At 40.7% G+C, this 15,904-nt stretch overlaps 1 protein-coding gene across 1 annotated transcript in view; it reads left to right on the top strand.

The window, feature by feature from the left end:
* Positions 1–15,904, top strand: part of GIGYF2 (GRB10 interacting GYF protein 2) — a 615,584-nt gene that overhangs the window by 354,609 nt on the left and 245,071 nt on the right. Inside the window, exon 15 of the mRNA XM_082251280.1 lies at positions 1,133–1,224. Coding sequence (XP_082107406.1) covers positions 1,133–1,224 — 92 coding nt within the window. The remainder of the gene's footprint in view (positions 1–1,132; positions 1,225–15,904) is intronic.

Genomic DNA, 15,904 nt, shown 5'->3' on the forward strand with positions numbered 1-15,904 from the left:
ATGTGAACAGGGGCCATTGAAATTAAGGGGATTTGTCTTGTTAGGTGTTTTTAGAGCTGAGGCTTAGAGCAGAAAAGTTCTCAAGAATGCCTAGATGTGAACGGAGCCTCACAGTTCTCTGGTAATAATGAAAACCAGTATCGAGTAACTTCGTTATGTAAAACCAAGTTTCATAAACACGAATATTGCTTTTTGACCACTGGTAATTTTGATGTCAAATTTCGCTTTACTTTTAGTCAGTCTTTTGACTAAAATGCCATTTCAGTTTGTCATATTTTAGTAATCTTAATTGAAACTGAATTTTATTTTAGTTGAGTTTTTGTCATTGAAAACGTGCAGCTGATGAAAACTATGATGAAAAGGTTTTTCATCAAATTAATCCTGGGTCCAAGAGGGTTTAAAATACAGTTCAAATCTCTACCCACAATAGAACATAGGAGCTGAGTGTATTTTTGGCAAATGAGAGGTTTTTCTTTATATATATATATAGATAGATAGATAGATAGATAGATAGATAGATAGATAGATAGATAGATAGATAGATAGATAGATAGATAGATAGATAGATAGATAGATAGAGATATAGATAGATAGATAGATAGATAGATAGATAGATAGATAGATAGATAGATAGATAGATAGATAGATAGATAGATAGATAGAGATATAGATAGATAGATAGAGATATAGATAGATAGATAGAGATATAGATAGATAGATAGAGATATAGATAGATAGATAGAGATATAGATAGATAGAGAGATATAGAGAGATATAGATAGATATAGAGAGATATAGATAGATATAGAGAGATATAGATAGATATAGAGAGATATAGATAGATATAGAGAGATATAGAGAGATATAGATAGATATAGAGAGATATAGATAGATAGAGATAGATATAGATAGATAGAGATAGATTATTTATATATAGATAGATTATTTATATATAGATAGATTATTTATATATATATATATTATTTGTAGGGTCCATAAAGGGATAAATCATTTGGGAATGTGAATGAATTCCAGAAATGTATTGCATGTTTTGTTTAATATTTTGCCATGACAAACTTTATTGTATGTAAAATAGAGTTTGTGTCTTTACCGTACACTGTTCGTGTTCCAGGGAGAATTGGGTCCTGAGCATATTGGCCGCCACCAAGAGATGACAGCACTGTACCAGATACAACAGCTGCACTACCAGCAGTTTCTAATACAGTGAGTTTATTATAGGCTGTTGAAGGTACAATGTAGGTATGAGTTATGATTACTGTGTACACTTTTCCCATAGAAATGTCACCTGTATCTGCATTTTAGTGCTTAATTAAGCAAAACAAATGACTCTTGGTAACTTCCAAGCCCTGTTCACACAGGTGTGACTTGTCATGCGATTTGACTATTCTAGATCACATGTCAAGTCGCACCCCATTGCCAGCAATGGAACCGTTCATATCGCTGCCACTCATGTAGCAGTGATTATGAAAAAGGTTCCTGCACTGCTTGCCGATTGTTGTGACTTGCATAGACATCTGTTGTGGGGCTTTGAAATCTCGAGATTTTAAAGACGCACTGGTGTGAACCAGGGCTTAAAGGTGTAAATCAGTGTTTCTCAACTCACAACATTAGTTACGCACAACAGGCTGTTTAATGAATTCCCTTAAAGGCAAAATAAAAAAATGACATTCAGTCTGTTATTTGCATTAACGGAACAATCTTTTTTTTCTGAGTTTTCTTTTAACTATTACCTATTTACTTAAACCATTGATACTGTTATTTTTCAACTTCTTGCTGCACAGCCTGGTCTGTTCAAAGAAGTGCTGCTGTAAGTGCTTGCTCCAGCACACATGATTGGAATGGTCCTGGGGCTGCTTGCAGTATTCCTTCTGAAAGTGCCAATATTTGAAGCTTGGAATCAGGTTATCTGGTCTTAAGTCTATTCTGTCCTCAGAGTACTCCTGGACTCATTCAAGTTCGCCTTGGCCTCCTCCCTTCTTGGCTGAGATTTCTACCAAGGTCCAGCAAAGATTTTATGACTCAATTTACTGACTGATTGCAGAGGACAGAAGAGTGCTCCCAGATTTTACATCTGATTTGTCTGCTGCCTTTGTGCCTTCCGAGCCATTGGCTCCAAAGACTGTCTGATTCTCAAGCAACTTTAGTCCTTAACTAATAAGCTTTAACCTGAAGAGGCGCACTCCACTGTTACTCCAAAACTAAAATGTGCACACCTCTTGACACTAGAAGATTAGCCTGTTGCTTCCTCCAGGGCTGTTTCCATCCTTGCGTCATGTAAAGCGCCTAAAGCTACAAATACTTTTCCTTAGCACCCACTTCTTTACTATGGCGACTGTAAATATCCTGACAAGCTGTTGGCAACCCCTAAAACTTATTATCCTTGCATTTGTGTAATGAGGATTTTCTTTGAGTGCTCTGTTCCCTCTAGGGATCTGGCAGTGTCCTGCCTTAACAGGACATTCACTATTCAAGTAGATAGACATTAAAAGGACCCAACTAGTTACTGGTTTGAAGCTCTTTCTAGTGCTCTGGTCTCGCTGGCGTGCCCTGCCCTTAACACAATTATGGCGGAGACATTACTTTGTCAAACTATGTCTGACTGGTCAAAATTCCTTAAAAGAAATCTGGCATTAGCGAAGGATGAACCCTTGTCGATAGAACACATCAAGCAGATTGTTGTAGCATTAAATTTCACATGTGATAATTTGCTAGAAGCCTATCTCATTTCTCACGTGTCTTATGTCAATTTATATGCATAACACATTTTGGCTAAAGTTCTGGACTACAAAACCCTTGTGTAAAATAAAGTTTGATCTACTTGATCTTTGATGGACAGCATCTCTTCAGATCAGCTCTTGACAGTTTAATCCTAAATGCTACTGGTGGAAACCAAAGCTTTCTTTGCAAAGTAAGAGACTTCAAGTATTATTCCTGCCTATCTCTTGTTTTTCTCTTCCTTATACCCCCATGTTAAGAACCCCCCCCCCCCAACACTTGGCTCTCAGTCTGCAAGATTGTGTAACAACCCTTTTTTATTAAAAAGAGTGAGGGGCTTGTTAACCTTTGTGGATGCTTGGTCACCTTTGCAAACCAGACGCTTGGGTGCAGAAAGTGGTCTAGTGCAACAAACTGGAGTTTTTCTCCCTGTCCTCTCCTCGCATTCCCACCTATATAACCTCTTGGTTTCACTGCAGAGATTAGCAGTTCTTCTGGATCAGGGTATCAGTGCCCCAGTCCCTGTGGAAGAGAATTTCTAGGGCTTTTACTCCAACCAATTCACTGTTGTCTATCTGAAAGTGTAGGGGGGATAGACCGTGCCTTGCGAAAGTATTTGGCCCCCTTGAACTTTGCGACCTTTTGCCACATTTCAGGCTTCAAACATAAAGATATAAAACTGTAATTTTTTTGTGAAGAATCAACAAGTGGGACACAATCATGAAGTGGAACAAAATTTATTGGATATTTCAAACTTTAACAACTGAAAAATTGGGCGTGCAAAATTATTCAGCCCCCTTAAGTTAATACGTTGTAGCGCCACCTTTTGCTGCGATTACAGCTGTAAGTCGCTTGGGGTATGTCTCTATCAGTTTTGCACATCGAGAGACTGAAATTTTTGCCCATTCCTCCTTGCAAAACAGCTCAAGCTCAGTGAGGTTGGATGGAGAGCGTTTGTGAACAGCAGTTTTCAGTTCTTTCCACAGATTCTCAATTGGATTCAGGTCTGGACTTTGACTTGGCCATTCTAACACCTGGATATGTTTATTTGTGAACCATTCCATTGTAGATATTGCTTTGTTTTGGATCATTGTCTTGTTGGAAGACAAATCTCTGTCCCAGTCTCAGGTCTTTTGCAGACTTCATCAGGTTTTCCTCCAGAATGGTCCTGTATTTGGCTCCATCCATCTTCCCATCAATTTAAACCATCTTCCCTGTCCCTGCTGAAGAAAAGCAGGCCCAAACCATGATGCTGCCACCACCATGTTTAACAGTGGGGATGGTGTGTTCAGGGCGAGGAGACATAACGTTTTGCATTGTTGCCAAAAAGTTTGATTTTGGTTTCATTTGACCAGAGCACCTTCTTTCACATGTTTGGTGTGTCTCCCAGGTGGCTTGTAGCAAACTTTAAACAACACTTTTTATGGATATCTTTAAGAAATGGCTTTCTTCTTGCCACTCTTCCATAAAGGCCAGATTTGTGCAGTATACGACTGATTGTTGTTATATGGACAGAGTCTCCCACCTCAGCTGTAGATCTCTGCAGTTAATCCAGAGTGATCATGGACCTCTTGGCTGCATCTCTGATCAGTCTTCTCCTTGTATGAGCTGAAAGTTTAGAGGGACGGCCAGGTCTTTGTAGATTTGCAGTGGTCTGATACTCCCATTTCAATATCGCTTGCACACTGCTCCTTGGGATGTTTAAAGCTTGGGAAATCTTTTTGTATCCAAATCCGGCTTTAAACTTCTCCACAACAGTATCTCGGACCTGCCTGATGTGTTCCTTGTTCTTCATGATGCTCTCTGCGCTTTAAATGGGCCTCTGAGACTATCACAGTGCAGGTGCATTTATACGGAGACTTGATTACACACAGGTGGATTCTATTTATCATAATTAGTCATTTAGGTCAACATTGGATCATTCAGAGATCTTCACTGAACTTCTGGAGAGAGTTTGCTGCACTGAAATAATTAAAAGGGTAGTGGTGCGCTTCAGGGATTAGCTCTAATGGATCTCTATTTGGGTTGGTGGCAGTGGTGTGTACAATTCTTGCTTTAAAGGTGCTCCGCGTGATAAATATAATATTTATATTTTTAAATAATTAGGTGATGAAAGTGCAGGTGTGTTAATCAAATCAGTAAATATCAAGGTTTTTCTTAAAATAAATAAATATATGAGTACGGTGTGTATCAATGGATAAATAAATAAATAAATAAATATCAGAGAGCTACTTCTTTACCAGTGACATCAATAAATAAATTATATAAATCCAGTGTTGGTCTTCAATCTGATTCATAAACAGTAAAACAAATATATATTGTGCTCAAAATAAAGTGCTACATGCAATTTTCTATTAAAACGGTGCTAGAAAAGATATCTGTGAATAGTTCAATTGTAATCCTTCAAGTATCAATATTTAAATGAGATAGTCCAAAAGAAAAAATTATATAGAGAACATCCAAAATAGCTTGTGTGAATACGTTCCTCGCTTATATCCGTGCTTCACTCATGCAATTAAGTGACTATGATCTCCTTCACCTGGTGTGTCACCTCCTGAGTGCTCTAGCCTCTCACCTTATAGGCAAGATCAATTTGCCTTTGGTATCTATCCAAGCTCAACGATAGACTCAATTTCTCTCAATCCGGATCCTTTCTTACTTAATGGAGCTGCTTTCTTGGATCCCTCTAAGTGTTTGTCTTGATCGTTTTTTGTACTATCCTCTTTGTCCGATCTTTAGTGTGCCTCAGAGACAAAGACTATTCATGGTGCAGTATATCCAAATCATTTATTAAAATATAAAGATTTACACTTACAATTTAGGCATGATACTTCAGCATGTAAACAAAAAACCAGCCGCCGCTGTGGAGATCGGGCTCCGTTGTAACGTCACTTCCGGCTCCTCCTACGCATTACGTCACGAGGTCACGTGACTTCCTCAGTGACTTCCTCACGTGACTTCCTCAGGGAGGAAGTCACGTGACCTCGTGACGTAACGCGTAGGAGGAGCCGGAAGTGACGTTACAACGGAGCCCGATCTCCACAGCGGCGGCTGGTTTTTTGTTTACATGCTGAAGTATCATGCCTAAATTGTAAGTGTAAATCTTTATATTTTAATAAATGAGTTGGATATACTGCACCATGAATAGTCTTTGTCTCTGAGGCACACTAAAGATCGGACAAAGAGGATAGTACAAAAAACGATCAAGACAAACACTTAGAGGGATCCAAGAAAGCAGCTCCATTAAGTAAGAAAGGATCCGGATTGAGAGAAATTGAGTCTATCGTTGAGCTTGGATAGATACCAAAGGCAAATTGATCTTGCCTATAAGGTGAGAGGCTAGAGCACTCAGAGGTGACACACAAGGTGAAGGAGATCATAGTCACTTAATTGCATGAGTGAAGCACGGATATAAGCGAGGAACGTATTCACACAAGCTATTTTGGATGTTCTCTATATAATTTTTTCTTTTGGACTATCTCATTTAAATATTGATACTTGAAGGATTACAATTGAACTATTCACAGATATCTTTTCTAGCACCGTTTTAATAGAAAATTGCATGTAGCACTTTATTTTGAGCACAATATATATTTGTTTTACTGTTTATGAATCAGATTGAAGACCAACACTGGATTTATATAATTTATTTATTGATGTCACTGGTAAAGAAGTAGCTCTCTGATATTTATTTATTTATTTATTTATCCATTGATACACACCGTACTCATATATTTATTTTAAGAAAAACCTTGATATTTACTGATTTGATTAACACACCTGCACTTTCATCACCTAATTATTTAAAAATATAAATATTATATTTATCACGCGGAGCACCTTTAAAGCAAGAATTGTACACACCACTGCCACCAACCCAAATAGAGATCCATTAGAGCTAATCCCTGAAGCGCACCACTACCCTTTTAATTATATCATTTACTGCCTTAGTATCAGTCCCAGTGGCGCTGCAGCAGGGAGTCTCTGGCCACCTCAGACAGCGCAGGGATCACACACACCCCCTGATTGCTGCACTGAAAGTAAAGGGGCTGAATAATTTTGCACGCCCAATTTTTCAGTTTTTTATTTAACAAAGTTTGAAATATCCAATAAATTTCGTTCTATTTCATGATTGCGTCCCACTTGTTGATTCTTCACAAAAAATTTCAGTTTTATATCTTTGAAGCCTGAAATGTGGCAAAAGGTCGCAAAGTTCAAGGGGGCCGAATACTTTCGCAAGGCACTGTAGTTTAAGCCCCCTTCTGTACCTTAACACTAAATGTCTTCGTTCAAGTTCAAAAATTCTTCATGAAATGATGGTTGGAAAATGTGATCTCCCTTTAGCAAGATTTTCTGGCTTCTGGTTGCTTGCATGTCTCCATCTTTCCACAGCATCAGTGGTTCCCACACTTTGCCTTTAGGCTTTTTTATTACCAGTTTGCGGCCCTGGACTTCAGCCTTTCCTCTGCTCCTTTGGCATTCACCAGGCCCTTGTATTTCCCTGCTGCGTGCTTGTGGCATCCCAATTTACAATGCATAGAAAAACTCGGATTCCGAAACGACAGAAATTTTTATAGGAACCGATTCAGTGTTTGTTTTCCACAAGATCCATTCCATTGTTGCTTTGTTATAAAATTGAGGCATGCCAATAGTTGTAGGGATTATCTTTTTTTTTTTGCCAGTGTGCAGTCCTCTTTTAGGTAAGTTTTAGATTTCCTGTGTCCCTCAATGGACCTTTACAGTATTATATATATATATATATATATATATATATATATATATATATATATATATATATACAGTATATAGCAATCTTATTTTTAACCACTTTACCACCGGAGGATTTTGCTGTCTTACGTCCAGGCCACTTTTTGTGATTCGGCACTGTGCAACTTTAACTGACAATTGTGCGGTCGTGCAACGCTGTACCCAAACAAAATTGACGTCCTTTTTTCCCCACAAACAGAGCTTTCTTTTGGTGGTATTTGATCACCTGTGCGATTTTTACTTTTTGCGCTATAAACAAAAAAAGAGCGTAAATTATGAAAAAATAACTATTTTTCACATTTTTTATATGAAACCCCCCCCCCCAAAAAAAAATGTAAAAATCAAAATTTTTTAAAATTTTTGGCCCAATTTGTTTTCTGCTACCTATGTTTGGTAAAAAAAAATCACAATAAGCGTATTTTGATTGGTTTGTGCCAAAGTTATTGCATTTACTAACTAAGGGAAAGATTTCTGTCATTTTTGGTGTTTTTTGAGTAATGGCGGCGATCTGCGATTTTTTTTTTTTTTTTGCGAGACTGCGACATTGTGGCGGACAGATCGGACCCTTGACATTTTTGACACTTTTGGGGGTACCAGTGACATTACTACAGTAATCAGTGCTATAAATATGCACTGTTACTGTAAAAATGACACTGGCAGGGAAGGGGTTAATTTTATTGGAGAGGGAGGGGTTAATGTATGCCTGGTGCTTACTAACGTGTGGGGGGGGAGGTGACTGAGTGACACAGGGACAGATCGCATGTTCAGCTATGCTGAACCCTGCAATCTGTCACTGTCACTTAGGACATCTGCCCGCTTTGTTTACGCAAGCGGGCGGATCTCCAAACTCGATTCTCCGACCGGGGAAGAGCAGCGGCGATCGCCGCTGCTCCTCCCCTGGCCCGACTCCCACTGTGAATGAATACAGCGGGAGCGAGCCTCCGGCAGCGCGCGAGCGCCGCCCACAAGGGGAGGAGTCCAGCGACGTAGGTCTACGTCGCTGGACAATAACGAGCCACTGTGCCGCAGTAGAGGCACAGTGACTGGTCGTAAAGTGGTTAAAGGAAATTTCCATTCCTATATGAACTTCTCTTTAACCACTTCCCACCCAAGTACGTACTATTTTTCAGCCGGCGATTCTGTAGAATGCAGTAGTGATCTGAGTGGCTAATTAGCCACTCGATCACTTCTGTGGGTGACAGGAGGGGGGTCCCACCCCCCTCTCGCCGCCCCCGCCTCTCTTGGGCTCCGTAGGCCCATAGTGGAGGCCAGGAGCGATGTGGCCGGTGGCAATGGCTGCCTGGGACACGGAGAGAAAGAGGAACTGACACCTTCCCCTCTCTCTGTAACCCTGGAAACTGGGAGTGACGAGTATTCGTCACTTCCGGTTCCGCCCCTTTGTTTACCTTGCCACCAGTGGCCAGAGAAGCAGCAGATTGGACCGACCTTGGTCCGAATGGCGGCATTGGGGGGGGGGGGGGGGCAGAAGAGAGATTTGGGGTGCAATAGACCCTTAATCTCTCCATAAAGAGGACCTGTCACAGTCCATGCTTTTACAAGGGGGGATGTTCATCCCTTGTGATAGCAATAAAGTTTGTACAAAAAAAATGCAAACGCATATGTTACTCTTTCACACGTATGTAAACAATGATAGCACCACACGTAAGGTATTGTCGCGAATGTCCAAACGAGAGCAATAATTCTTGCACCAGACCACCTGTGCAACTCTAAACTGGTAACCTGTAAAGGCGTCTAAAGCGTCACCTATGGAGAATTTTAAGCACCGTAGTTTGCTGCCATTCCATGGGCAGACGTCATTTTAAATTGTGACATGTTGGGTACCTATTTACTCGATGTAAGATCATCTTTCAAAATATACAAAAAAATTGGACTAAGTTTACTGATATTTTTTTTTTGCTTTTATCCTTTTTTTATTCATGAATGTGTGTTTTTCCAAAAAAAAAAAAAATAGCGTTTGAAAAACCGCTGCGCAAATACCATGTGATATCAAAAATTGCTATACACACCATTTTATTCCATAGGGTCTCCGCTAAAAAAAAAAAGTATGTTTAGGGGTTCTAAGTAATTTTCTTGCCAAAAAAAAGTACATTTTTACAGGAGGTGGTTAAACATAGAAAAGAAAACTGTATGTAACATTAGATTTCTGATGGTTTTTTTTGTCCTGGCAATACCGCTTGGGATTCTGCTGAGTAGCAGAAACATACATGTTCTTTGTCTTCTTCTAATGCTTATAACACTATTGATAATTGTTGTATGTGGTCATATTTCATAGACATATGTATTATGGGACTCAATAAACATGCACAGAAACTGAGAGCAATACAGTAAATTACAGAAAAAACAGGTTATATTTTAAGTTCCAACTTGCTTAAAGCTTAGTCTTATTCAGTGCTGTCCAGCTTAATATAATCATACAGTTTCGGCATATTTAAAGTGTAAACGATCACCTTTTAAAAAAAAAAATCTATTCAGTTTAAAACAGAAATGAAAGGTAAATCATTTTTGTATAGGTATAAAAAAAATACCCTTTTGTTCATTGACGGACACAGCTCCTGATCTTCTTAACCATTGGATTATACTACCCCCTACAGGTGTAGGACAGTAGGCAGAAAAAAAGTCTGGCTACGCTTATGGGCAGTCCCAGGGGGTATAGACCCACTCTCTACTATAGGCCTAGTCAAGAGTAAGGACCTAGCTCCTTGCTGTAATCTCTGGTCCTGGCACATTTTTTATTTTTAGATAGATTTTCTTCTCCTATGAGATCTACATTTAACTGCCACTGGGCAATGGGCTGGATAATCTAGATCCAGTGGTCTCCCCAGTCTGGCCAGCGTGTGTGCGCAGAAGTCAGCCGCGACAAAGTCCTACCAGACGGGGACTGGCCTGCAAGTTAAAGGGGGGGGGGGGCTCCTTCCAGGACCCCGTCTTGCCTGGGTCCATCCTTTAAGCCTTGGAATCCCTCCTGGTTCCCTGGGAGCCTCATGGTGCCGCTATTTTGTTGTAGCCTTGTGCTGCAATGCACGGTGGCCATGTTTGTGCAGCCTTTTTGCGGTGGTCTGCCATTGAACACAACGGTGGCCATGTCTCTGGAGCCTCCTGGGTGGCGTTTTGTAGTTACAGATCATCCAGCATTCTGGTAAGAGGCTTACCTACTCCCCTTCACAGTGGGAGTGTGGACCTTTTTTCTTTCCTTCGGGCTATATCATCATTGGATCGGATAGTACATACACCCTTGTATTATCGTATCTGGTAAGGGGCTTATTCACTCATGGTGGAGGTCTTCGCTGCACTTATCCATTATGTTTTGAAGTTTTGCACCTTGGAGACATATCACATGCATGTTGGATTCGACAGGACTTTATTTCTTTAATGACTCATTTCTGTGATTCACCATTGATATTGTTATCTGGTTCACTCTGTTGAGCACATATGTTTATCATTCAATTTTTGTATTTGGTTTGACATAGAGGACTTTGTCCCCCTTTAATTGGACTCACCCATTGATCATCATTATTTGTCCACCATTCTTTGTTGATTTATTATTATATTTATATCATATAATCAGACACATTATTGAACAGTTTAGCGCACCTGATACACCTTTTTCATCGCATATTTATTTTCTAAGGCTGCAGCTTTTCTGAATTTCCAGCGCACTTTTTTCTTATCACACAGGAAAAAACTTTACCATGCTTTGGGGCAGTCCCAAGGGGTATACTCTCACACTCTGCTATAGGCATCCAGTTTTCTTCTGCCTAGTCAGGAGTAAGGACCTAGTTCTTAGCAGGGATCTCTGGTCATAGCATTTTTTTCCTTTTTTAAACTGGATTTTTTTTTTCCTTTTTTATTATTTTCTGTTCCTGTGAGAACTTCAATCAACTACTGGACTGAGCGACGGACTAGATAATCTAGATCCTTAATCTCCTCAGTCTGGCCAGCGAGTGTGCCCAGACCTCAGCTTCGCGCTAGGTCGACTGCGACATAGCCCCACTAGACAGAGGCTGGCCTGTGAGTTAAACGTCTCGCGGGGGGGCATACGACTTGGTCTCGGCCTGAGTTGCAGCATACCTCCTTGCCGACAGCACCCCCATTCTGATGGAGCAGTGATCTGTCCAAAGCGGTGCCCACCCGGTACCATGGTATAAGTAGTGTCCCCCCTCTCCTTTAGTGGTCTCTTGGGGTGGACGTGTGCCCCTCCCTGGGACGGTCGGACCCCGGGGTTCCCCTCCTTCCCGCCAGCCTTTATCATCCCCATAGGCCTACACCGAGCTCTCCCCTTCCCTCCCACCCCTATCGGGCTCATTTGTAGAAAAAAAGGGCATGTAGGAAAAAATGCCCAAAAGCGCCATAACACGTTGAGTATAGAGGTATATACAGTTGTGTTCAAAATATTTAACCCCCACTGAAATTGATTTGGCCAGTTTGACATTGATTTTGATCATGCAGTCATCCTGCTTACAATGAAATCAAAGAGGCACGTGTAGGTCAGACAAATATAACATAACATTTATAATGAAATAACCACAAATTGTCTTTTCTGTGCTCACATCATTATCAGTTTTTTCAACCCCCAAGTGACTTTCAATCTTAGTACTTAGTACAACATCCTTTTACAGTTATAACAGCTTTTAAACGTGAAGCATAGCTTGACACAAGTGTCTTGCAGCGATCTATGGGTATCTTCGCCCATTCGTCATGGGCAAAAGCCTCCAGTTTAGTCACATTCTTAGGCTTGTGCACTGCAACTGCTTTCTTTAAGTCCCACCAGAGGTTCTCAATCGGATTTAAGTCTGGTGACTGTGATGGCCACTCCAAAATGTTCCAGCCTTTAATCTGCAACCATGCTCTAGTGCAGTGTTTCTCAACTCCGGTCCTCAGGGCACACTAACAGGCCAGATTTTAAGTATTACCTTGGGGAGATGCAGACTAGAATACTGCAATCACTGAAAAGCAAATTATATCACCTGTGATGTATTTCAGTTTTCTTGCAAACCTGGCCTGTTAGTGTGCCTTGATGACTGGAGTTGAGAAACACTGCTCTTGTGGACTTGGAGGTATGCTTGGGATCATTGTCCTGTTAAAAGGTCCAACGTCTCCCAAGCCTCAGGTTTGTGACGGACTGCATCACATTGTCATCCAATATCTCCTGGTACTGAAGAGAATTCATGGTACCTTGCACACGCTGAAGCTTCCCTGTACCTGCAGAAGCAAAACAGCCCCAAAGCATGATTGATCCCCCGCCATGCTTCACAGTAGGCAAGTTGTTCTTTTCTTCATAGGCCTTGTTCTTCCTCCTCCAAACATAGCGTTGATCCATGGGCCCAAACAGTTCTAATTTTGTTTCATCAGTCCACAGAACACTATCCCAAAACTTCTGTGGTTTGTCCACATGACTTTTGGCATACTGCAGTCGACTCTTCTTATTCTTTGGAGACAGCAAGTGGGTGCGCCTGGGAGTTCTGGCATGGAGGCCTTCATTACGCAGTGTGCGCTGTATTGTCTGAGCAGAAACTTCAGTACCCACATCTGACAAATCTTTTCTCAGTTCCTCAGCAGTCACACGGGGACTTTTCTCCACTCTACGCTTCAGGTAGCGCACAGCAGTCGAAGTCAGCATCTTCTTCCTGCCACGACCAGGTAGCGTTTCAACAGTGCCCTTTGCCTTGAATTTTGGGAATGATGCTTTCTATGGTGTCTCTTGGTATGTTTAACATCTTTGCATTCTTATAGCCATTGCCCTTCCTGTGAAGAGTAATCACCTCTTCTCTTGTCTTCCTGGACCATTCTCTTGACTTCACCATGTTTGTAACCACACCAGTAAATGTCTAGAAGGAGCTGAGTATCACAGTCACTTTAAAGCTGCCTAATTGGTGCTTATTAGGCTTTATTGCTGCTCCCTGACATCCACAGGTGTTTTCAATACCTGATTGAAAACACTTCAATGAACCTCTGTTCTTCAGAGTGGTAGTCTTTAACCACTTAAGCCCCGGAAGATTTTACCCCCTTCCTGACCAAGGGGGTATTTTGCGATTCTGCACTGCGTGACTTTAACGGACAATTGCGCGGTCGTGCGGCGCTGTACCTAAACGAATTTGACGTCCTTTTTTTCCCACAAACAGAGCTTTCTTTTGGTGGTATTTGATCACCTGTGTGATTTTTTTGATCATGCGCTATAAACAAAAAAAGAGCGTCAATTTTGCAAAAATAACAATATTTTTCACATTTTTTTATATGAAATTCCCCCCCCAAAAAAAAGTGAAAATCAAAATTTTAACATTTTCGGCCAATTTGTTTTATGCTACCTATGTTTGGTAAAAAAAAATCGCAAAAAGCGTATTTTGATTGGTTTGCGCAAAAGTTATTGCTTTTACTAACAAAGGGAAAGATTTTTGTCGTTTTTGTTGTTTTTTTTAACGCGTAATGGCGGCGATCTGCAGTGTTTTTTTTTTTTTTTTTTTTTTGCGGTAGTGCGACATTGCGGCGGACAGATCGGACCCTTGACTGACATTTTTGACACTTTTGGGGTTACCAGTGACATTTCTACAGTAATCAGTGCTATATATATGCACTGTTACTGTAAAAATACACTGGCAGTGAAGGGGTTAACTTTATTTGAGAGGGAGGGGCTGTGTGTGTCCCTAGGGGCGTGATTCTAACTGTGATTGGCTGTCTGTTGAGCTGTAGTTACACTGATTAACGGTCCTACGTAGTAGAACCGTATGATCGGTGTTTCTACACAGGGGAGAATGACAGGCAGCTTGTTTACACAAGCTGCCTGACTTTCTCCCTCTCCCCCGCCGATCGCAGAGTGAGCGGCCGACATCGGGTCCGCCGGTCACACGCGCGGGGGGGTCCGTGACCGAGCGGGAGCGCGCCGCCGGCGGCGCGAGCTCGCTCCCCAGAGCCTCACAGGCTAGTGACGTATATTTACGTCACTTTGCCTGTGAGGGGCTGACCGCCACAGTAAATCTACTTGAGGCGGTCGGCAAGTGGTTAAGGGATTGAATAATTGTCAAAGAAGAATTCACAAAAGAAACATTTACTACTGTATTACAAAATCAATTGATGTCATTTTAGTTGCATATGGTTCTTTAAGAAGTCCTTGTAGGATTTCATTCTGAATACAATTACAAATGTACACTAAATTCCCTAAAACCCTTTACAGCATTGGGGGGGTTGAATAATTTTGAATACAACTGTAATAGTGAATTAAAAAAAAAAATACACCCACAAAGTTCCTAATATAAAACATCAAATTTACTGAATCCGGGAACAAGGGTGCTAAAACAAACGACAGACCTTCCACCAAGCCACCCAAAAGTAGACTATGTAGTCACTAAAAACCATGTACACCCCATTCGCTAGCTGCAGGCAATCGCCAATGCAAAAATCTTGATCAATACTTAAAAATTAAACAGAATGAAGGAGCATAATAGGGTCCAGTTGCTGAGCAGAGTACCACAACGGAATGACAACATCAAAAGAAAAATGGCATCCTCATGCACTCAATGCTCAAACTGGAATGAGAGCAGAGCCCAATGGGAAACAGATGTCAAAAGGATCTCAGGAATATTTTGAATATTGTAATCAGAATATTACACCTAGGATAATAAAAAAGCAGCAAAAAAAAATAATTATTAAACATATAAAGCTCCCTAATCAAGAAATACCTGTAAATTAATTTCTTTGTTTATACCAAAGGGGATAAGTGTATTTAATTTATAGATCTAAAATGTTTACTTTTTTAACAAAATGTTATCCAAATTCCCCCTCCTTGGGCTTATTTTGAGTGCAAAGATACCTTTGACCTTTAGGCCATCAAGAATCAGGATATTGAAGAAAATATTGAGCCAAAGGGCTCTCAGGTTCTTTTTTCTTTATATCTCTTAGGTGTTCTCCGATGCGTACACTTAATTGTCTTTTAGTTTTACCTATATAGATTTTATTGCAAGGGCACCTAATGCTGTAAATCACACGAGTCGTAGCACAGTTAATCAAAGTTTTAATCAAATACAATTTGTTTCCAATCTGTGCTATCTGGAACTTGTCCATGTGGGCTCAGTGTTCATGTATCAAAGGGTTGTTTGCCTTTCAGTTTTGGGCTCGTACCTTTCCAGTCATACTTAATACTGACTGACTGATACCACGGATGCTCCTATTACCTGCAGCGCTAACCATCCTTTTGATTTATTTATACTGTTTCATCACATGTATACATTTCCGGATCCCCGGAGGAGTTCATCTGTCTAAATGCAGTGTCATCATGATTTAGCATCATTGCCTCTGCTGTTTTATTTTCATTTTTGCCATTTAATTCAGTCCTGCTCTCTGATTACATGCCTGTGGGAACAGGGATGTCTCATGGACACTCTTCACTGTG

The sequence above is a fragment of the Pelophylax lessonae genome, assembly GCF_965119305.1.
Source record: "Pelophylax lessonae genome assembly, chromosome: 3".
NCBI lineage: Eukaryota > Metazoa > Chordata > Amphibia > Anura > Ranidae > Pelophylax > Pelophylax lessonae.